Source organism: Leptosomus discolor, chromosome 1, assembly GCF_034619465.1.
Source record: "Leptosomus discolor isolate bLepDis1 chromosome 1, bLepDis1.hap2, whole genome shotgun sequence".
Taxonomy (NCBI): domain Eukaryota; kingdom Metazoa; phylum Chordata; class Aves; order Leptosomiformes; family Leptosomidae; genus Leptosomus; species Leptosomus discolor.
In genome coordinates this window covers 27737795-27762708 of record NC_141391.1, presented here as the reverse complement: position 1 = coordinate 27762708, position 24914 = coordinate 27737795, and the positions used below count along the sequence as shown (strand labels likewise).

Below are 24914 nucleotides of genomic sequence, written 5' to 3'. Positions count from 1 at the left end.
TTAGATAGGCAACTGAACCAACCTCTAAGTGGCATAACCACTACCACAATCAAGCTTAAAAGGTGTTAAGTGCCCTGTAGTCTACTGAGCAGCAGCAACAGTGTATGAGCATACTCTTAAACTGTGGGAAACATGATGTAGTAGAACTTAATGAAGAAATTAAGGATGAAGTGGAGTTCCCCATTTTGTGCAAACTATGCTGTATCATATCACCTCATGGTTGCTACAAATTTAAGGAATATATACAAGCGAATGATATGCTGAAAGATATGCTTTGACTTGGTAAGTTGCTACAACTTGGTTATATGTTTTGCTTTCCATGTTTTGCTGGTGATTTTACAGGTTGTATTGACAGAGACCATGTGTACTTGTTTCGACATCACTTTTTAGAAAGTGTTTTAAATACTTATATATCGTGAATATTAATTTAGTGCACTGTATCACTGAAATATATAACTGATTTAATCTTTCTTTTCATATTGCAGAGACAAAGTATTAGAATGGCATAAAATATGGCCCAGTTCTACTACAAAAGAAGTGTCAATGCTCCCTACAGAGATCGTATCCCTCTTCGTATTGTACGGGCAGAATCTGAACTGTCTCATTCAGAGAAAGCCTATCTGAACGCTGTGGAGAAAGGAGATTATGCCAGTGTAAAGAAAGCTTTGGAGGAAGCAGAAATTTATTTCAAGATCAATATTAATTGCATTGATCCCCTGGGAAGAACTGCACTCCTTATTGCAATTGAAAATGAGAACCTTGAGCTCATTGAGCTGCTCTTAAGTTTTAATGTGTATGTGGGAGACGCTCTGTTGCATGCCATACGAAAGGAGGTAGTTGGTGCTGTGGAGCTGCTGTTAAACCACAAGAAGCCCAGTGGGGAGAAACAGGTATGTGCAGGATTTTCTCTATGTTTGTAGGGTGCTCTAATGAAAAGAGAAAAATTGTGCAAAGGGAGCAAGCAAAAAGAAAAACAAAACCAATCATCATCCTTGCACAGAAGTATTTAAAATCAGAAAATCAGTGGCTCTGTTGCTGTATGCGTTGTATTTATTTGTGTTTAGAGATCATAGAATCATAGAATGGTTTGGGTTAGGGTCATCTAGCCCTACCCCCCTGCCATGGGCAGGGACATCTTTCACCAGACCAGGTTGCTCAAAGCCCCATCCAACCTGTCCTTGAACACTGCCAGGGAGGGGGCAGCCACAGCTGCTCTGGGCAACCTGTGCCAGTGTCGCACCACCCTCATTGTCAAAAATGTCTTGGACCATTCAGTGGATCGGGAATTGGCTAGATGGTCACACCCAAAGAGTCATGGTCAACGACTCAATGTCCGAGTGGAGACCAGTGCTATTTAACATCTTTGTCAGCAACATGGACAGCGGGATTGAGCGCACCCTCAGCAAGTTTGCCGACGACACTGAGCTGTGTGGTGTGGTGGACATGCTGGAGGGAAGGGATGCCATCCAGAGGGACCTTGACAGGCTGGAGAGGTGTGCTTGTGGAAACTTTATGAAGTTAAAAAAGGCCAAGTGCAAGGTCCTGCACCTGGGTCAGGGCAATCCCAAACACAAATACAGGCTGGGGGATGAGTGGATTGAGAGCAGCCCTGTGGAGAAGGACTTGGGGGTGCTGGTGGATGAAAAGCTGAATATGACCCAGCAATGTGCACTCGCAGCCCAGAAAGCCAATTACATCCTAGGCTTCATCAAAAGAAGCGTGGCCAGCAGTTTGAGGGAGGTGATTCTGCCCCTCTGCTCTACTCTGGTGAGACCCCACCTGGAGTACTGCATCCAGCTCTGGGACCCTCAGCACAAGAAAGACATGGACCTGTTCGAGCGGGTCCAGAAGAAGATCATGAAGATGATCAGGGGGCTGGAGCGCCTCCCGTATGAGGACAGGCTGAAAGAGTTGGAGTTGTTCAGCCTAGAGAAGACGTGGCTCGGGAGAAACCTTACAGTGGACTTCCAGTACTTAAAGGGAGCCTACAGGAAAGGTGGGGAGGTGTAGTGATAGGATGAGGGGTAATGGTTGCAAACTGAAAGAGGGGAGATTTAGATGAGATATTAGGAAGAAGTTCTTTACTGTGAGAGTGGTGAGACACTGGCACAAGTTTCCCAGGGAAGCTGTGGCTGCCCCCTCCCTGGCAGTTTTCAAGACCAGGCTGGATGGGGCTTTGTGCAACCTGGTCTAGTGGAAGGTGTGCCTCCTCATGGCAGGGGGCTGGGCTAGATGATCTTCAATTGTCCCTTCCAACCCACGCCATTCTATGGTTCTGTGATTCTATGATTCTGTCCAATCTAAACCTAGTCTCTTCCAGTTTAAAAACGTTGCTCCTTGTCCTGTTCAGGCTTTTCTCCTGTCTGTCTTTCTCATAAGCCCCCTCTATATAATGAGAGGCAGCCATAAGTTCTTTCTGGAGCTTTCTCTTCTCCAGGCTAACAAGCCCAACTCTCTCAGCCTGTCCTTGTAGGAGAGGTGCTCCAGCCCCCTGATCATCTTTGTGGCCCTCCTCTGGACCTGTTTCAACAGCTCCATGCCTTTCTTGTGCTGGAGACCCCAGAGCTGAATGCAGTACTCCTGGTAGGGTCTCACAAGAGCAGAGTAGAGGGGCAGAATCACCTCCCTTGACCTGCTGGCCGTGGCTTTTTTTGTGCAGCCCAGGATGTGATTGGCTTTCTGAGCTGCAGGTGCACATTGCTGGCTCATATCCAATTTTTCATCCACCAGCGTTCTCAAATCCCTCTTGGTAGGGCTGTACTCATTCCCTTCTTCCCCCTGTCTGTATTGATACGGGGTTCACCCCAGCCCAGGTGCAGGGCCTTTCATTTGGCCACCCTTTTTACCTCTAGCCTGAATAACAAGGTTTTCCACTTACAGATGAATGAAATATTAACTGCCCTTTATCTAAAGCCAGAACCGGTCTCACATTTAACTGATGACACACAAAACCCCTTCTTGGAAGACTGCACAGTAGGAAAAGCCAAACTTCTTCAAGTCAGAGCTTTCTGTCCATTATAAACTCGCTCAGGAAAACCTAGAAGTTTCAAAAACAGTTAGGTTTTGCTTGTGAGACCTGTAACATGGTAATGTTATTCCTGCAGATAGTGGGAAAACCTTAATTGTTCAAAGACGCAAATCATTCCAAAGAGAGTAGTAGTGGTAAGATGTTGTCCTTTTGAATTAATTATTAAACTCCCTTTAAAGTCGATGAAGGTTTCAGCACCTCCATGTGAAGGTGACTATCTCCCAACTCAGCAAGGCAACATTGGGAGACATGATGCAATTCATCAGAACTTCAGCCCTGGCTCCAGTAGTTGTCCATCCTATCAAGTACAGCTAAAAGTGTACAAACTCCCTCTCCTCCATGTCATCTCTCAAAGGAAAAAAATCAGTACATACAGTCTCATTCATGATAAATGTGATACCTACTCTGCTTCACCTTGCACTGCCTTGAAACATCTCTAGGAAGTAGCTAACCTCTTGCATATCCTTCTCATTTTAAGAAACTAGTGGAGACAGGATAACATAGCCCATAAATTGTGATATTCCTAGGAAGAAAAACCTTAAGAATAGTTATAATATTTTATTATATTTTCATCTATTTCAATTTTCACCTATTATAATTACTGTATGAATATATTTCAATGAATAGTATGTTGAAATGATTACAGCTCTTTCACGGATAATGCATACAATATACTTTAATTACAGTATAAAGTGCTTGCTATGGATAGAGTTGCAGATAATAGGTAAAAAGTATAATTTTTGCTATAAAATAACATTAATTCTATGCTTTTTTTGTTATGGAAAAAAAGAAAGAAATATAGTAGGTCTTTGTACAAATCTGTGTGTCTGCCTTCTCTTCTAGACAGTAAAAGCGGAGCTCTTTATAATGACAACAGATTTATGACAGAGAAAGGGAAGAAAACTAGATTCACTTTATGTTTGATCATTTCATTATTTCTTAACTGATAGTACAGATGAGAATAAAATGTATGGGATTTTCTTAACACAATGTACCAGGACCTGGAAGGATCAGTGCATGGCCCTGTGTCAAGCCAGTTGAGCCACCTGTGTCTCCATTCTCCAGCCTCTATAGTGGAAGTTGCTGTTTGCAGAGTGGAGTTAATTTCTCTTAATGGTAGCCATCCAAAGCTGTGTCTCATTGCTGATCTGGCTGCCTGGGCTCCCCTTACCAATGGAGAAGAATGAAGATTCCTGGAGAGCAACTTACGCTGTCTTTCTCAATTACTTGTCTCAGGACAGCGTAAACCACTTTTTGGACTCACTGGAGATAGAGTCTACAAATTTACCTTACGCTAGGTGCCACAGATAATGTAATGTTTCTATTGAATGTGTTTTCATTGAATGTGTGAAACTGTAATGTTTTGCTTGAATACAAATAGTAAAACTTGTTTTAGGTGAGCTTCATGCTATAGCAGATAAAAGATAGGCTTACTCTTTGGGTACATACTGCAGTGTTAAAATAGCTTTGCTTCAAAACTGCTTTGCTCCAAACTAGAGGTTAGTTCCCTGGGCTGGAGCTTAAGCGTGTTCTTTCAGTGCCAGACTCCACTGCTGGCTAGTATGAAGAGTGCAGCTTCTCCTTCTCTTCGTTGGTTTCTCTGGTTGCACTTGATGAGGGTCTTACTATTACTGTAAAGCGTGAAGAATAATTATGACTCATTTCAACAGAGACGTCTTCTTTTGTGTCTGTACAAGGCTAGGCTTGCCCATTGCAAATACAAATACTGCTTGCAAGCCAGTGCTTGCAAAACATGGTCTTTAAACAAATATATTATTTACACGCTTGTGCTGTTGTTTGCATGGGAGACCCCAACTACCATTAAGCTTCTTTGGGTGTTGTATGTGTAGATAATCACATTAGTTGATTTTTAAGAACAGATTGTGCTGAAGAGAATGTAAATGCAGATTACATTTTTGCAGTAATGCTGCAATGAAGCAGATACAAGTGTGCGTATTTAATATAATCAAAATCACCTTCTAGTTGAAAGTAGGCTAAAGATATGCAAGCTAAATGCTTAGAATTATATACTAAAATTTATATTTTCAGATTTTAGATGGAAAGATACTTTTTTTTTTCCCTGGAGAATCAAATTCTTTTTGAAACTATTTCAAACTACAACTTGACTTTTTTTGGTTCCTGTTATTTGTAAACATTTGCCATGTTGTGCAGTTGATGATTCATTTTCAGACTCTGTGCTTTTAATAACATGGTATCTTTGCATGTTTGTTTTTCCTTCTTTGTGTAAAGCTGATCATGTGTGGTAAAGTCCTGTCCCCTTGAAGTTAGTGGGAATTTCACCATTGATTCCGTCAGGTCAAGATTTCACCCTTTTGTTCTTTTTTCTTTGCCCCTGATGAAAAGTTATTCACAGAGGAGGCAGATAATAAGGAATAAGAAAAATGTATGGGCTAAATACTGCCAAGCTCAAGAAACAGTTTAGATTCCCAAATATTTCATTAGTGATGAAAGTTATGAACATTCAAGTGCAGAAAAAAACCTAGTATGACGCATGATTTACAAGTAAACAAATTAGCTCTCATTACTTTTTTATATTCACAAGACAATACCCTGTGTATGATGCATAGCTAATTTCAGCTTCACCCTCATACAATAATGTAATTATATTTGTAAAACAAAAGAATTTTCAAGCATAGGATTTCCTACATAACTCAAGAGCTCATTGACAATGTCAGACATCCAGAAAGTAATGTCCTCTTGTGTCAAAAGACAGCTACAGGACAGCTGAAATGTACCTTTTGAAAGAACTGATTTTTCTCCAAAATTTAATTCTTTAATCATTTAAATGTTTTTAAAAAAAAGGGGGAAAAAAAGTAAAAAGATGTTGATTCTGACCAAGAATCAATGCATTTAGTTAAAATAATACATTTTTGCATTTTTGGAGAAGTTTTCCAATCAATATCTTCAAAATTAGGAGATGCCACTGAATCTTACTCTTTAATACTTCTCAAAAGCCCACAACAAACAAACAAAAAACAACAGTCAGATAATGTTAAAGTTATATCTAAGTGCTCTAGTCTATTGGCCACTCAGCCATTGGGCTCTACTTAATATCCTTACGTGATGTGCTTTGCGTTTCAAAGACCATATGGGTTACAGTGGGTTTAAGCTGATTATCAAAATATGGATACATCTGCTGCCACCTGGTGACTACAGATGAAGCATGTGTGTTTAACAGTTTTGTATTGTATTTGACTCCTTCTGTTACTCGGTTTGTGAGGGAGGTTTTTTGTGGTATACATTAATACAACTCAGCAAAAGGTTATTTTGTCACTTGCATTACATTTTCTGCACTTTTTAAGCTGTACCACCTGCTAGAGCACATGTGAAAGAGAATAAGACAAATTAAGGTGAATGAGTTGAGGAAACTTGTCCAATTACTTTTAAATTACCAGTTCTTCAAAGCCATATGTCCTGAATTATCTGCCAAGTCACTTGTTGCTTACCCTGGTGGATAGTTGAATGCCAAATTAAAAGGGAAAAAAAGCTGTTCTTTAAAATTTAGTATCTGCAGAAAATGTTTTTGTCTTGTTAAATTGCATGCAGCATCCACAGATGGGATGGGGGTTAAGTAGCATTAAAAAATGAGTAGAATACCTTTATCTAAATCACAGTGTGCTCTGCTGCTTGAGGAACACAGGCATCAATCTCTAGCTGGGGGTTGACAAGTTAGATATGTGTATATATTCAGGGGAGACTGAAGCAGAGGTGTAGCTGTCTTCTAAGGGTGCTACAAAGTGCATAAGTGAAGCTGAAGTCTCAGTTATTAAACTTGAATCTGTGTAGTGTTGTATTAGCTGACAGTCTAGATTTAGGGTATGGGAACCTGACTGCAATGTTTACAGGCATTGCCTGCCTAGCAAAAGCACATGGTAATGTTTTTATCTCTCCCTGTTCACTAATAGATGTTGATCTTGTGGTACTGTGGGTATTTTTGTAGGTGGACACCCTAGGGACAGCTTTCTGCAGATGTCTGAAAAAAATGCTGTGGTAATGCCAGATTGTCATTTGCAAATATAAGGGAATTGCTACAGGAGGGAAAACTTTAGGACAGGGAGGGAAGTCATCACAGTGATGTGTCCCTGGTTCACTCCTCCTGTGACATGGAAGTTCAATTAATGTGAAAACACTGCTGGGCATGGAAGGAGGGTCATGGTAAAAATGTGGAAGCTGGCAGATTCCAGCCCCTGCGGCTTTCTTCCAGTCAGTTTGGAACTGAAAAGTTAGTAGCTGTCAAGGCAGTTTGGGAGGTAAATCTGCTATATAGCAGATTATTCAGCCTGTGGGTGCTTTGGATGCACAGATCAAATGTCACCCTTACACTGTCTTCCCCTGAGATGCTGGTTTCCTCACTGAGACTTCTATCCCTGTCTCCTGTTCACTGTCCAAAAATGTTTCTCTGTTGACAGGAAGATCTTTCTGCCTGTAGTGCATCAGTTTCTTGTACATCACCTCTGCATTTCCAGCATATCCCAGCAAGACACATGATACCTAAATTTTTCTCATCTCTTGTTTGGTCAACATTAGCAGAATAGTCAGTGCATAATAGTCAGTGCATGCTTTCTGATGCACTGTGTCATGGTTTAACCCCAGCCAGGAACTAAGCACCATGGAGCTGCTCACTCGCTCCCCCCAGGCAGGATGAGAGGGAAGAGAACTGGAAGGGTAAAAAGTGAAAAAACTCTTGGGTTGAGAAAAGAGCAGTTTAATAATTGAAAAATTATTATTATTATTATTATTATTATTGTTGTTGTTGTTGTTGTTGTTGTTGTTGTTGTTGTTGTAATGAAAATGAGAATGAGAGAGAGGAACCCAAGAAAGACAAGTGAGGCAAATGAAAAAGAAATTACTCACCACCAACCGACCGATGCCGAGCCAGTCCCCAAGAAGCGGCTCCTGGCCAACTTCCCCCTTAGTTTATATGCTGAGCATGACGTCCTCTGGTATGGAATATCCCTTTGGTCAGTTGGGGTCAGCTGTCCCCTCCCAACTCCTTGTGCACCCCCAGCCTACTTGCTGGCAGGTGGTGAGAAAAGCAGAAAAGGCCTTGGCTCTGTGCAAGCACTGCTCAGCAGTAACTGAAACATCCCTGGGTTATCAACACTGTTTCCAGCACAAATTCAAACCATAGCCCCATATTAGCTGCTATGAAGAAAATTAACTCTACCCCAGCCAAACCAGCACACCCTGGCTTAGGAAACCTTTGTAACAATTGCTTCAGTTAACTCTACCTCTTCAAGAATGCTGTGAAAAGTGCATTTCATTTCCTGAAGGGGAGTCAGAAGGTCTTCGGGATCTGCTTGACTCCTCTTTCCTTTTGTGTGCTGTTCTCTCCCAACATGTGTGAGAGAGAAATGAAGAAATTGCTGGCGTAGTGCTGGAAGTAGGAAGCTGAAAAGAGACTATATCCACCTCCTGCAACTTTCATAGCCTTTTCATTCTCCTGTGACAGCCAGTAAAGTCACATTGTAAACTACTTTGTGCAAAATCCCTGGCTTCTACTTGTTGTGCTAAGAAATGGTATGCACGTTAGATTTCTCCATCTCATACTTGTGACCTCTGTTTCTGCTGCTTGCTTACCACCGCAAACTCAGTCATGGCCCTTGCAAGTCAAAATCAAACCAGGAAGCCAGGCCTCAGCTTCTACAATGTGTTGGCCTCTAAAAATGCAAGTCCATGGCATAGACTGTTTTTTTTTATTCAATAGTTTTAATAGATTTTCCTGTCAGTGTCTCAAATGCCCAAGAAAGGATAAGTTCAATGTGTTGTCTAAATATTGAGAAAAAAAAATTATTAGAACAGACAAAACCCAAACCTCCAAAACTTAAAATGTACAGACAGACATTTCTGAAGGACTGAAAGATGCACTATATTCCTTGGTGAAGAGTGTATTGCATATGGGTACCAGAAACAGGGCATAACAGTCTGGCATGTGGTTAGGAAGTGGTAGAAGATACTGATACCTGAATTAGCATCTCGGCACCTTCATGAGTTTTTACTGCCTTTTCAAGGCTAGACGTTAGTTAAAACAGAGATGATCACAGCAGGGATTGTCAATGACACCTGGTTACAGTGGACCTGGAAATGTCCACCTACCTCAGAGCAACATGTACTCTGCAAAATCCTCTTCCACAATCCAAATTCTCCTCACAGTTCCCATGATTTCTACAAACCTGTTTAGCTACTCTTTGGGTTGCACTCAGAGCTGTGGATTCAAGTTTCTGATTTCATTACCAGGTTCTGAGACTCGGGAAGAGCGTAAGGATAGTTACCATTTTCTCTCCAGACAGACTGTGAGCAACCCTCTTCATCAGCATTTAAGGGCCTCTTTAGTAGTCTCTCTGGTCGTGGTAAGCCTACAAGCTGTGATTATATGCTTTTATATATTCTGTTCCAATATAAGGAAAATGGCATCTGGAAGAGATGGATGAGGTGAGAAGTCATATGTAAGAAGGTGGCAGCTCTGATACCTTGCAAACCAAATGTGAATCCAGGAATCTAACTCAGACAAACATATCCTAATGCTGCTGTATGACACACGCACAATGCTTGCCAGGGACATTTTAGCCATGTGTGAACAAGAGGATCCAGGACATTTTGAAGTTCCCAGGCCCTAGAGTGTGTGGTGGCAGCATCTTCAACTGGGGAAGCGCCAGTCCATCATCCCACATCTGGGTGTTCAAAGAGCTAGCAGAAAGCTACAGGGATGTCTGTCCAGCCCCCTGATCTGGATGACGGGCAGACCAGTACCTCAGAGCTTATACTGGCATTTATGCGCTACTCAGTATGTTAGCAGCCACAGTGAACTCTTGGACAGGAGGAGTTAGTTAGCCAGGTTGCTATCTTGGGACTTTTTGGGAGGTGGGTAGAAAAGGGGCATTATTTTGCTGTCACAGGCTAAAGTTATCTTTTATAAATCTTGATGTATTTATCTGATTGATAATTGTTTGGAGTGTGGGAAGGTAGAACAGAAGAGGAGATGTTCACAATACAAGTTGTCTTTCACTTAAATCTACTTCATGCAATTCTCATCAGAATAAACGATGACTGATCTTATGCCAAAATGTGTCTCAACATCTGGGCTTTTTAGCAGTGATGCCATGTAGTTTTGGAGAGAATGAAAGAATGTAAGAGAACAGCCAGGAGGGAATAGTCCTGTGTGAGGATGTGTCAAGGATGTTGTACAGTATTGTTTCTGGGCCACTGGGGCAGGCTGCTACGTTGATGTTCAGGCATGCAACTAAGCTATCTGGGAAGGGATACAGACAGCAAGGCTAGGCAGCTTTGCAAAGTGCCTTCAGTCTGGCAGCATTCCCAGAAACAGATTAGAAGTCTAAAGGTGAAAAGTCAAGAAACAATATGAAAGCAACACAGAGCCTGAAGAGTCATTTTCAATTCCTGAAATGTTGGAAGCATAGTTTCTGCTCTTCTGACAGAGCTCCTATCAGGTCTGACAGAGCTGCTATCTCCTAGGAAATTCCCCACATGTGGCCTCATCACCCATTCTGTTCCTTTCATGTCTCTTAGTATCTTTGGACTTCTTGAAATTGCCCTTTCAGAAGTCCCAGGGTCTTGAGATGAAGCCAGTGCTCTTCTCTGAAGCTGCGCTCATAGCCCAGCTTCAGTCTCAGTCTCACTCTTCTCTTAATATGTGCAGAGCAGTTAATCAGCTTCAGTCCATTATTTTCCTTCCAGGCCTTGTGGGATGATACCATTTTCCCAGTCCTGCATTTCCCCACAACCCAACAACCCAGCAGTGTGCATGGGGAAGTTGCTATGTCAGGGTTGTACCTCCTCCTGGTGACAGTGTGGGTCATCATGGAGAACAGCAGGGAATGTATACAGGTTGTAGGCCTAGCACCCCTGCAGTGCACTTTAACGACAACAATGTTGGACCTGTTGTTTTAAGGTGTTATTTGGAATTTTCACCTAGTTACTGAACTGGAACTTACATTGGTGAAGCAGGGGCAGAGAGAAAAACATTTTATGAGCACTGCATAATGCCTTGTAGTTTTTCTTATCTAAAACTCTTTCTCTGGTAACTTTGGAAAGTATCAGTCACAATCACTTCTGTAACGCTCTTCGTCTGTTGAGATTAAACCACCATTTTTGTTTTGAAAATGTCTCCCACAGAAGTTCATGAACTAAGTGCCTTTTTTGAGTGTTCTGATTAATGACAGTCTAGCTAGTAATGAGTATGGAGGAGGCAATGCAAAGCTATTTTGTCGGGCTTGAAGTATACAGTCTTGAAGTGGAATGTGAGGACATGAAGTTGGTTCTTCCCACTCTTAGCTGCCTGAGTGGGTAGCTGGGTGGTTTCTTTTTCCCAGAGGCATCTGATTAATTAGAATTTTCTGACAGGTTTTAACATGTTGATAGACAGAGATGAATGGGAGAGGCTGTTTAGGGGATATTTCGTTTTAATGATGAAATAGAGATGGTAGCCTATCCACATGTTCAGTCTTTCATATAATCATTTGGGCACATGAAAATAACATGTAGCTTTTAAGGAGAGGTGTACCATAAAAGTGGAGATGGCTAATTGAATATGAGATGGAGATATGGATTTACAAAAGTATTGTTCTTTGATTTTTTAGAGGGATGCCAACTGTTTTCAAGTTAAAAAAAACCTGCACATAAGTGTCATTATGTCTTGGCAATAAACCCAAACTGTCTGTGTTTATATGCATCAGAGGTAGAGTGGGTGGCTGTGTAGAAGAACCTGTGCCAGTTACTAAAGAACAAAAAACAGGTTAAGAATCAGCTCTGAGGCCAGCAGTATAAATCTATTAAGAAGACTAAGAGGTTCAACAACCTAGAACCTTTTTTGACTGAAGTAGATTTGTCTTCTAAGATCTAGAAATCCCCATAGACAATTATCTTTACATTTGGCTATGCAATTTAACTTATGATTCTATGAAGTTAACAGATATATAAACATTAAAGGAGCAATGTAAACAAACCAGTACCTTCTCTGCCTAGAGCAGCCTCTCAGGGGACAGTTAACACTTTTGGCCTTGATAAAACAGATTAAGAAGATCTGTGCTGTGTATAAATATATATATACAGATATATGTGTGTAAGGAGTGGGAGTCAGCTCCTGATCCAGATGCCTGAAGATGAATGCAATGTAACAGTAGAGCCAGAGGTCTATGCAGAGATGTCTCCTGCATCAGGGCAGCCTGGCTGTCCTCCACCTGTGCTGCCAAGGGCTGAGACCCTCCAGTAGGTCTTGTGTCATACCTGTGTAGGTCTCTCTGATTCTGTAGGTTATCATCTTAAATGGTACTAGATGCCTATGTCTAGGTACCTGAATCACTCCTTTAGTGCTCACATATAAGCCAGATATCTGAGCTTCCAATAAGGTCAGTGAAGAGCTAGATGTTCTGCTAGCCAAATGCAAGCATCTACTGTAGGCTAAGTAAAATAGTTCTCTGAACTCTACTGACTACATCAACCGGGTCCCAGCTCAGAGGCTCACATGTAGTGGATAAGTGAAATGTGAGGCATCCTAGTATGTCTGAGATGTGTGGCCTGGCAGTCATGAGACAGTACCTGTGAAAGATATGTGTACCAATCCTGTTTGGAGTGGTGATTGAAGGTCACACAGGACACCTGGAGGTATGTGAAATAGCACTAGACACTTGCATGGGGACCATTAAGATGAGCCCTAGATTTCTACTGGGTATAACAGGAGCTTAAAAGCCTAATTCACATATAGAACCTATAATTAGGTGTTGAAATCTGAAGATAAATCGCATCCTGTAGGTTCATCTACAACATATCCTCTCTGACAGTGTCCAATGCAGAAACCTAGGAAAGATTTTAGGAATAGGACCATCAGAGCCCTATTGTTGAAAGAAAGGCAAAGCAGTTCCTAATGGACACAAACTTCCAGGCAATCCAATGCTGCAAAGTGGTCCACTGAAAAATATTTTCGAAGAGCCATTCTAGAGTTCTTCCTTGTTTGTGAGCCACTGTGCTAAAGTGCAGTTACCTGGAACTTGCCTGTGGAGATACCTCGGAAATAAGTTGTATGCAAAGAGTAGGATTCGAAAGACTGTTTCAAGGTGAACATTAGTCTTCGAGAGTCAAACATGCAATCATGCTAATAATCTTTAAAATGAATGGCTTTCCAAAATTTAGCCATGGGAAAACCTCATGAAAATGTAAAAACCAGAAACATGCCACTGTCGAGAAGCTTGGTCATGTACAGCCCTCAACAATCCACCATCAACTTTGCTCTTGTCATAGGGCATCCCTTGTCAAATTGTTCTGTGAGCAGTGAAATTTATGAACTCTGATCCCCACACAGTTATATGCATCATGATTGAATTTCCTCTGTTTTTAATGTTATAAATGTTCATCAAAGCTTTTAAAGAGGCTGATGCTTTCATAATATCCTTTTTTTATATGAGTTCTCTGATATCTACTAATATAGTTGAGCTCACACTCCAGAATTTTCTTCAGATCTCAGTCATCCATCTCTTTTAGGAAATTTGCAGGAATTTAGTATCTCTGATATTCCTTTCTGTTAACATCCATCTGCAACAGACCAATAAATTCAAAAGTCACAATGGGGTGACTGACAGAGTCCATTAACGTGATTACAGAGGCTTACTTTTCTTAGGAGACTACCAATTTAGACTGTCAGTTTACCAACTGTTCTCTGGATAAAGGATATGCATCTCACATACTGTGCTGACATAATTGTCCTTTATGCCAGTGCCAGGATCCATATCTTCCACATCTTCACCCCAGACTGGCAGGAGGCAAAATTATTTTCCCTTTCAATTCGACTACTAAAACAGTACTGGGGGATGGTAATAAAATATTATGTAAGTTTGCAGGCTTATCACAATGTGTGAGGCTTTCTGGCAGAAAAAAAGGAAAAGCGAAATATCTCCCCTCAAAGCCTTACGGTTAATATTATGTACTGGCAAGATGTAGCTCAATATTTGCAGAAAATGCAAAAAAGTCTGCCACAATTTTATTTGCTACCAACTAGTTTTGTGATGTCAACTGTAGGTACAAACAAGCTGGCTGACAAGATGGAATTTCTCTTCTCTGCTCACACGACAAGTGCAAGACAACCAGGGGACAGGGCCCAGCCAGCATGGGGTACATGAAAGGCAGGCCATGCTTGACCAACCTGTTCTCCTTCTGTGGATGCCATCTACCTGGACTTTAGTAAAGCCTTTGACACCATCTCCCATAACATTCTTCTGGAGAAACTGGTGGCTCATGGCTTAGGCAGGTGCACTCTAAGCTGGGTTAAAAACTGGCTGGATGGCTGAGCACAGAGAGTTGTGGTAAACGGAGTTAAATCCAGCTGGCGTCCAGTCACAAGCGGTGTACCCCAGAGCTCAGTATTGGGGCCAGTCTTGTTTAACATCTTTATCAATGATCTAGATGAGGGATTGAGTGCTCCCTCAGTAAGTTTGCAGATGACATTAAATTGGGTGGGAGTGTTGATCTGCTTGAGGCTCTGCAGAGGGATCTGGACAGGCTGATCGATGGGCTGAGGCCAACGGTATGAGGTTTAACAAGGCCACGTGACGTGTCCTGCACTTGGGTCACAACAACCCTACACAGCGCTACAGACTTGGGGATGAGTGGCTCAAAAGCTGCCCAGCAGAAAAGGACCTGGGGGTGCTGGTTGACAGCCAGCTGAACATGAGCAGGAAGTGTGCCCAAGTGGCCAAGAAGGCCAACAGCATCCTGGCCTGTATCAGCAATAGTGTGGCCAGCAGGAGTAGGGAGGTGATCGTGCCCCTGTACTCGGCACTGGTGACGCCGCACCTTGAATACTGTGTGCAGTTTTGGGCTTTTCGCTCCAAGAAAGACACTGAGGTGCTGGAGCGTGTCCAGAGAAGGGCAACAAAGCTGGTGAAGGGTCTGGAGAACAGGTCTTATGAGGAGCAGCTGAGGGACCCAGGGCTGTTTAGTCTGGAGAAGAGGAGGCTGAGGGGAGACCTTATCGCTCTCTACAACTACCTGAAAGGAGGTTGTAGTGAGGTGGGGGTCAATCTCTTCTCCCAAGTAACAAGTGATAGGACAAGAGGAAATGCCTCAATTAGTGCCAGGGGAGGTTTAGATTGGACATTAGGAAAAATTCACCATCCCTGGAGGTGTTCAAAAAACATGTAGAAATGGCATTCAGGACATGGTTTAGTGGGCATCGTGGTGTTGAGTTGACGGTTAGACTTGATTATCTTAGAGGTCACTTCTATGATTCTATGATTATATGTGTATAAGATGTGTACAGATCAAGATCTGCAATCAGTCAGTAAGGTCAAGAGGAATACAACACTAAGATAAGACTAACCTGAAACAATGAGAATTCACAGTATTAATGAATTTGAAACAATCCATTCTCCTTGGCACCAGTTTCAAAGGCTTATTTCTAGCAGTCTACCCTTAAATACCTCTAACTAGCTAACTATTCTGTTCCTGGTCTCTCACCAAATAGGACAAGTTATAGTAATACATGCCTCTCCCATTTCTTCTTTGATCTTATTCCAGTGGAAATTCTAAAGGAAATTCTTTATTTCTAGCAATCTTCTATTGTATACCACTACATCTTTCCAAAACTTCATAAAGAGTAGGATTGTTCATTTGATTCTTGCATGCAGGGAGGATCTTAAAGTGTCTATCATTAAGGAATTGAACACAGCTGAGAAAAACATTAACCTGTAATAAAATTCAATTGTCAATACTTTGCCTCCTAAATGAACTTCCATTTTTGACTCCAGCATATCCTAGTGTAGTTGAGTGACCATTGGTCTCCCCTGTCCACTTCAGAAACTAGTCCTGTTTTGCATCTGTGAAATGTGGAAACTTATAGTGTGTTTCAAAAACTATGGTTTGGCTGAGGTGCTCAATGTCTTCTTTGCCACAGTCTTTAGTAGTAGAACTAGTTGGTCCCTAGACACCCAGACCCTTGAGCTGGAAGACCGGGGGAGGGGGGGGACACACAGAATGCGGCCTCCACAATTAAGGAGGAAGTTGTCGGTGACCTACTCCACCACTTAGATGAACACAAGTCTATGGGGCCGGATGAGCTACATCCAAGACTACTGTAAGGGTGGCGGATGTGCTCCACAAGCCTCTTTCCATCATTCACCAGAGGTCCTGGCTAAGTGCGGAGGTCCCAATGGACTGGAGAATAGCAAATGTGACACCCATCTACAAGAAAGGCCAAAAGGAGGATCCGGGAAACTACAGACCTGCCAGACTGACCTCAGTGACAGCGAAGGTCATGGAGCAGATCATCTTGAGTGCCATTACAAGTCATTTACAGAACAACCAGGTGATCAGGCCCAGTCAGCATGGGTTTATGAAAGGCAGGTCCTGCTTAATGAACCGGATCTCCTTGTATGACAAGATGACCTGCCTGATGGATGGGGGAAGGGCCATCGATATTGTTTACCTTGACCTCTGTAAAGCCTTCAACATTGTTTCCTAAGGAATTCTAGTAAAGAAACTGGCTGCTCATGGCTTGGATGATCATACGCTCTGCTGGGTAAAACACTGGCTGGATGGCTGGACCCAGAGAGTGGTGATCAATGGAGTTAAATCCAGCTGGAAACCGGATTTAAATGGAGTTAAATCCAGCTGGCAGCAGTGGTGTTCCTCAGGGGTCAGTACTAGAGTCGCTTCTGTGTAACTTATTTATTAATGATCTTGACGAAGGGATAGAATGCAGCCATAGTAAGTTTGCACATGACACTAAATTGGATGGGAGAGTTGATCTGCTTGAAGGTAGGGAGGCTCTACAGAGGGACTTGGACAGGCTGGATCAATAGACCAAGGCCAACTGTATGAACTTCTACAAGGCCAAGTGCTGGTCCTGCACTTGGGCCACAACAACCCCATGCAACGCTACAGGCTTGGGGAAGAGTGGCTGGAAAAGGACCTAGGGGTACTGATTGACAAGCAGCTGAATGTGAGTCAACAGTGTGCCCAGGTGACAAAAAAAGCCAATGGCATCCTGGCTTGTATTAGGAATAGTGTGGTCGGCAGGAGTAGGGAGGTGATTGTCCCCCTCTACTCAGCATTGGTGAGGCCACACCTTGAGTACTGTGTTCAGTTTTGCGCCCCTCACTACAAGAAAGACATTGAGGTGCTGGAGAGAGTGCAGAGAAAAGTACCAAGGCTGGTGAAAGGCCTGGAGAATAAGGCTTATGAAGAGTGGCTGAGGGAACAGGGGCTATTTAGTCTTGAGAAAATGAGGCTGAGAGGAGACCTTATTGCTCTCTACAACTGCCTGAGAGGACACTGTGGGGAGGTAGGTGCTGGTCTCTTCTCACAGGTAATTAATGATAGAAGAAGAGGGAACGGACTCAAGCTGCACCAGGATAGGCTTAGGCTAGACATTAGGAAAAAATTTTTCCCTTAAATGGTTGTCAGACATTGGAATAGGCTGCCCAGGGAGGTGGTTGAGTCACCATCCCTTAATGTGTGTAAAGGTCATTTAGCTGTGGTGCTTGGAGATGTGGTTTAGGGATGTACTTGGTAGAATAGGGTTGATGGTTGGACTTGATGATCTCAAAGGTCTTTTCCAACCTGAGTGATTCTGTGATTCTGTGATTCTAACTAGAGCTGCTGAAATTTCAAACAGCTGAATAACATACCAGGAATAACATAATTATGAAACAGCTTACTATAAGATTTCTCTGCATCCTCTGCAGGTTTATGGTGTTTCTGTGTCCCTGCCATACTCTTTTGTATTCCTTTCTTAGTATTTTGAAAATATATAAAGCATTTTTCTTTAAGTGTTTTGCCAATGTGCCTGATTCCCACTTTGTTCTTTGAGAGTATAAAGCTTTTAATTTTCTCAGACGTGAAATTTGCTTCCCAGCTGTGAAGATATCTCAAATTACTTTGCAATGCTAAATAATCGCAGTCAGCTGTAAAGAAGTTTAGCTAATTCCCACCCGTTCCTCTGAGATGCTCGTCTCTCCTAAACAGTTTCTTGATACCTAGAGAGGCCACCAATCTGTTATTGTTCTTTCTGCAAAAGCTCCTTTTCAGAAACCATCTTTCTAATTCCTTAGCCAGTGGGACACCTTTTCTTGTTTCTAGATTCATGAAGGTCAGGGAGAAACAAAGGAGAAAATCTGAGAAAGCTCAGATTCTAAGAACATTTTTTTCTATCGTTCCTCTCAAGACCTCGCTGTAGAAGAAACCAAATTTCCTCTTGCCTCCCCAAGTAACTGTTGGAGCCATTTTGGGAGAAGGCAAAAACAAAAGCAAGAGCTTTTCCACATTTTTCTAATTAGACCAGAGACATGGGTTCTCAGGAAATGGAATGTCAGACATAAACTTCTCTAAAAGTTTCATTGATTTTGTCTTTATGAAATGTTCTGTGTTTTAGAAAAGTATCTATGCATCTGTTTAAAAGCATTCAGTTGTGAAGGACCCCACTAGGTCTGCTTTGAACATTCAGGAAGTTTTAACAGTGGCCTCACTCATCATGCAAACTTTAAGGGAGGTGTATGAGCTTTAGTATGATGAGACAGAAATAATTTGAGCTCTCCTTTAATTGTTTCCATAATAAGATCTTTTTTCTTTCTTAGCTCTCATATTTTTCCGTACCATTTTCATTTTCTTCTTTCACTGTCCCTGAGTGAAAACAACACCATTTTCTTGTCATTTTTCATTATGAGCACTCAAGCAATGCCCCAAATTCTTACTTGAAAAACTCCTCTACCTAGTTTCAAAAAGATATGACATGAGTGAGAAGGTATGAGTTTCAGAGCTGGAAATAAATTCAGAATATCCTGACAGTCTTCTTTTGAGTGTCTGCTTTCAAGTCATTTACCACCCTTGCTCAAGCTGTTGACATTGACTGAAGAAAGGGCATATCCATCCACTAATAATGTTCACAGGAAAACATTAATAGAAAATGACCACTTCTATGTACAGGCTGTATTTTAGATCAGCTCCCAGAGATACAGGGAGGAGAAAAAAAAAAAAGAAACCGCTGATGCCTTTTGTCATCATTCACACTCAACAAATGAACATTCCAGATCTATCAAATCAAATATCTTTTCTTCTGATTCTATCTGGAAACTGTTATCAATTCATTTTACAGCCTTTCATTTCCATTCTCTATTCCCTTTTTTCAAATAAAAGAAATCTATACTTTTTCACTCCAGGGAAGATTCTGAAGAAAATAATCAAACATTCTGCTTGTAAGCACCTATAAGAAAACATAGATATGAATAGCAGCCTACCAGGATTTGTCAAGTACAAATCTTGTCATAACAATATAATTTTCATTCATCACCAGATAGCAAACTCTGTATGTTGGTGAAAAGCAGTACATATCATATAGCTTGGGTTTTGTTAGCTTTCATAAACTGTCACTCAAAATACAGTCTAAGAAAAACCTCACTCACAGTACTTGCCAACAGTACTTGGTAAAACAGGATGAATGAATCGAACAGAGGGATGAAGTGAGCAGTTCTGCAGAGGTCTATCCCAATCAGTATATTCATTAATGACATTTAAGATGAAATGGAGGCTGTGTTAAATCTGTAAACAACACAAAGATGGGGGGATCACAAGGCTGTTACAAGACACAATTAGACTTCAGGATGGTTTTGGAAACCAGGAGAAAATATTTCTGTAAAAAATAAAACAGTTCAGTAAGAAAAACTGTAAGGTTCTAAGTAGAGCAGAAATAATCAACCAAGTATATATTGGAATTGAAAATGGTTAAGATAACAGTTTTTGTAAAACCAGACATTATAAGCTTAAACTGCACAAGGTAAAACAAATTAAGTATCAGTAACATTGCCTGGAAATGGTGCAACATCTTGACCTACCACTGAAGGGCTTTAAGGGCAGATTGATCAAATATCTGTGGGGATTGATCTAGGGGTATTTATCATACTTTGGGTTCAAGGGGGCAAACAAGACCCTCCTGACAAGCTCCTTCCTGCCATCCAGTGCTTCTATTGCTGAATTCTTTTACACTGTTTGGCTCGAATGTTCTGCAGCTGTGTTAAATATATACTGTTATTTGTATCATGCGGTTATGCAAGTCATCCTCATTGTTTAGAAAAGTGATGTTGGTTTCAGTGAATTACTAAATGCTATTGTAATTCTTTTTCTTAATATGTAACATTAATGCCTTTTGTGCAATGTGGCTGGTACAGGGACTGGAAGTCATCAGTCCATGCTGTGACTATTGTGACACACAAATTGATTCAGCTGTAATAGGATGAGCATGAAAATGCATTAGAGAACCATAGGCTCACATCTTAAGGTAAGTTATGTTTAACTGATAAAAAAAGTTAAAAACTCCATGGTTTTGAAAACTCGGCTTGTACTTGGAAAAAGAAGAATGAAAATAACTCAAACTTGTAAATTTAACTTTGGAAAATTCCCATATACACAAAAAGGCAAGCACTGAAGCCTTCTTACATGTGACAAAATCCCTGTTCCTAGTCATGTTTCAGCAAAGTTGACAGTAGATTTTCAGCAAAATTAATGGACATGATATTACATAAAACACTATTCTAACTGGGGGGAAGTTATCCTTTGCTAACAGTAATGCATATTAACAGCAAATAAGGACATTTAAGCCTGGTCCTTGGAAATATTTGTGACACATGGTATATACATTGAGAAGGGCTTACAAGGAGGCAAAAGCAGCAGCTCCCTGCCCTACCGATAGGAGACAGACAAAAAGCAAACTCCTAAAGGTAACACATTCAGCATTAACTGTTCAGAACTTCTTCTTACAAACCCTGGAAAACTGGCCAGATTGATGAATCCAGTATTTTTGAAAAATACCCACCTTATATCCCAGCAGTGTAGGTTAGGAGGCATGAGCGATGAGTATTAGCATGAGACAGCACAGCCATCAAGTTTTGAGCTAGTTTAGCGTATGACATGTGTCTGCTGAATAAATTCTGTTGGGCTGTATGCTAAGGGGAGGGTTTACCTTACTCAACTTTAGCTATCTAAAATTAGATATCAGTTTTGAGTTGTTTATCAAAGCTTCTCTCTGTTAGACAGCTTTCTTCGCTGACTTGAAGTAATATTTTCCTATGAAAATATTAGGGATATTTTATAAAATTAGTAGTTATAATTGTCAAAGTTAAATAGTATAATCACAATAATTTACTCTGAAACAAAATGTTGGAGTATTGGTCCTTCTTATTGTTAAATTATACACAAATTTTGGAATAAACTAAAGCTTCAAAATAAAATTAGAAAAAAAATCCAGAATATTTTGTTCAAAAATGTCCAGAGAAAAATATCTGATTTTTTAATAATTTTTTGCTAAATCTTCCTAGCATTAGTTCATAACTGGAATTACATCCTCGGTTGATAAAACATTTACTCAAAAATGTGAACCCAACTGGGAAAAGAAGCAGAAAGAGATGGTCTGCCTAGGTAACCTAGAGTTATTGGCAGAACTGGTAACAAAACCCATGTCCTGAGGTAAGTTTTCCCACTGTTATGACCTTAAGTCAGATTTATGTATTTTCTGTCCCTCAAGGAACCCTCCACTTTTCCAATTCATAACGTAATTTGGAATCTGACAAAAGATACTTCAGTCTTAAAGCTGCAGCCCAAAGAAACCTTCCCACCACAAAGTCTCAACTTGTCATTAGGATTTCATTTTGGCTAGTCATTCTTTTCGCTTTGCTGTGAACCACATCCTATAATTTAGCACAAGAGTGAGGTTTTATGCCCTTATGTGGCTAGCATTTAATTGGAGATCTTAATATATTTTCTATAAGAACAAGCGTTTTAAATTTTTAAGCGCACTTCACTCAAGAGTCAGTATGTTATTTAAGACCCAAAAAAATAAACATCACTTAACTTCAGATATGTACTGCCCCATTTTTATCATCACTTCTTGCTTGTGGTTAGACTCCAGAGAAAAGGAATCTGGAAGATGAGCATTAAACACTTTGACAGCATTGAGCTAACTGTGGATGTGAAAATGTTAAAGGACAAAATTTGTAATGAAATCTTTTCTGCTGGACTTAAACAGGCAGCATTTCAGATGGTTCATTAGTATTCAAAGTGTGCATTCTTAAGAATTTACAACATCTCTAAAAATATCATTGCACATTCATACTTTTAATCCTCAGGCTGTTGTCAGTTAAGTTACAGTGCCTTAGAGCAAGGGTTTTGTGGATACATGTTTCCTACAAAAAGATAAATGTGGAGGCAGAATATTATAAAGTAAAGAAAATACTTCAGTAGCAAGTAAGACACTTTAAGAGTGTTTTACTTACCTTTAGGAAATGTAATGCATCCAAGACAATAAACAGGTGGAATCCTTTCCAGGGAGGCCAGGGAGGCTGCCTGTGGAAAACAAAAAACGACAATGTACCAGATGGTTTTTGCATGGCTAGTGTCACACATACTGCTCTGAAATGATAATCACTGAGCTCAGCCTGGTGACTTCCATCCACTTGCCTGCCTTACGTATTCGATGGCCAAACAACATATCAGCTGTGCAGCACACAGCGAATACCCTGGGACAGTGAAAAGGACTTGCGTCCAAATCTGGGGCCACCATTTGAGGCCTGCAGTTTGTGCAGTCTTGTGAGGATAGTTTCAGCAGAGGTTTCAGGATAGTGTATAGACCCCGTCAGTGGTGTGACAACTGAATTCAAGCTATCTTGAAGTTATAGTTTCAAGTTACTCAAGTTATCTGGTAGTTTATCAGTGACTTAGTGCATGTGAAAGGACTTAGGGTAGGAGGATTTTTTGAATCATTCCTGGTGGAACTACTTCCATCATGATCATCAGGATGTATTTCAGCCGATATAGTAATATGAAACCAAAAAAAGAGAAGATCTCAACAAACCAGAATGTAAATCAGGAAACTGTATATGCATAGGAATAACTGATGTGCTGTGGGCTGTACTGAAATGTAGATTTCAGCATTTTCAAGGTGTTTGGCTGGTGACAGTTATAGAGCAATAGTGCTGAAGCAACTGATGAGCTTGATGACACACCTTTATAATATTAATTTCCTTATGTAATGTGAGTTGACATATGTATTCATCTTGTTATCTGTCATATATCCTTTTTTTCCTTTGCTTTAGTGTTTTTCTCCAATCATGCTGTCATGATTGGCGTGACTCAGAAATTTATTCACTGAATCACAGAATCACAGAATGGTAGGGATTGGAAGGGACCTCTGGAGATCATCTAGTCCAACCCTCCTGCTAAAGCAGGTTCACCTGGAGCAGGTTGCCCAGGATCACGTCCTGGCGGGTTTTGAATATCTTCAGAGAAGGAGACTCCACAACCTCTAGGCAGCCTGTTCCAGTGCTCTGTCACCATCAAAGGAAATAAATTTTTCCTCATGTTCAGGTGGAACATCTGCGCTCCACTTCGTGCCCATTGTCCCTTGTCCTGTCACTGGACACCACTGAAAAGAGCCTGGCCCCATCCTATTGACTCCCACCCTTTAGATACTTATAAGCGTTGATAAGGTCTCCTCTCAGTCTTCTTTTCTCCAGTCTAAAGAGCCCCAGGTGTCTCAGCCTTTGCTTGTAGGAAAGATGCTCCAGTCCCCTCATCATCTTCATGGCCCTCCGCTGGACTGTCTCCAGGAGTTCCCTGTTCCTCTTGAACTGGGGGGACCAGGACTGGACACAGCACTCCAGATGTGGCCCCGCCAGGGCAGAGTAGAAGGGGCGAATAACCTCCCTTGACCTGCTGGCCACACTCTTCCTAACCTGACTACTTGCAGCCATTGCAAGATTTGCTCTCCTTTACAAGCAAAAGGCAAAATAATTGCAAAGAAATAAACAAAGGCGGAAACTAGGCAAGCTATCCCATTTGCCCAAGGAAACAGGTTGCTTTACATAGTTTCTGAGCTCTTGCACTTAAAAGATAGGTAATGAGAGCCATTATGAGAAATCTAAATGGAGAAATGGGTGCACCTGGAGTTTCTGTTCCTCCTTTTCCAAACCAACTGTTATCTTTTTCTATTTCCTGTATATCTAAGACATCATAAGCAATTGGTCTCTACTTTGATGTCATAGAGACAGAAAATGTCTCAGACCTAACTGGCATTAATTTAGCTTAGATTTCTCTTTCTGTCATAGCAAAGGAACTTCTCTTCACACAGATCATACAGGGAACTTAAACAGATATTACAGAGGGCTCTTCCACTTGGTATCTAAAAAAATTGTTAGATATCTAAGTCGGACTGACTAATTTCCAATTACAGTAAGCGCAGGGAAAAGGAATGCAACAAAAAAATCTCATATCCTTGAACACTGAAGCATATAGTCTTTGAGCTATGCTTTCTTCTTTTCTGTTTTATTTTCCTTTTGCCTACTTATCCCCATACAAATAGACATACAAGTATATATAATCACCAAACAGCTTTGCTTAGCCCTATAAATAGCTTTGAAGTAGAAGATTTTCAACAAAACGTAAGAAGGCAAAAATCATTTGACCTTTCTAAGTCTAAGCAACCTCACACTTGGCATATTAAATCCAAAGTAATATAGTTACACCACTGCTAAGCGTTGGGAAGTCACAATCACAGTCAGTGACTGTAAGACCTAGTGGCTTCCCATCCTCTGAGGATTTAAGGAAGATTCGTATGTTCGCTGTGAGTATTCTGTCAAAGCTTTAGATTGTGGGGCTAATATCAATGTGTGCTTGTTATTTGTTTTGGCTTCTTTAAAGAGAATTATTTGTCAGTAGTTTGAAAGTAAAATTCATCACAAGTCTGGTGACTTCAGAGCAAGTGCTCTGTGTCAGCAGTTAAATTCTGAAATATTCTGAGTGCCATGAGAGCACTCGGAACTTCAAAAGATAAGTACTTCATTATGCTTCAGATGAGGGAATAATCTGACCTTAT

At 41.0% G+C, this 24914-nt stretch overlaps 1 protein-coding gene across 1 annotated transcript in view; it reads left to right on the top strand.

The window, feature by feature from the left end:
• Positions 1-512: 512 nt before the first annotated feature.
• The window catches only part of TRPC4 (transient receptor potential cation channel subfamily C member 4), a 103632-nt gene continuing 79230 nt past the window's right edge, over positions 513-24914 (top strand). The window contains exon 1 of the mRNA XM_086481906.1: positions 513-890. Coding sequence (XP_086338032.1) covers positions 513-890 — 378 coding nt within the window. The remainder of the gene's footprint in view (positions 891-24914) is intronic.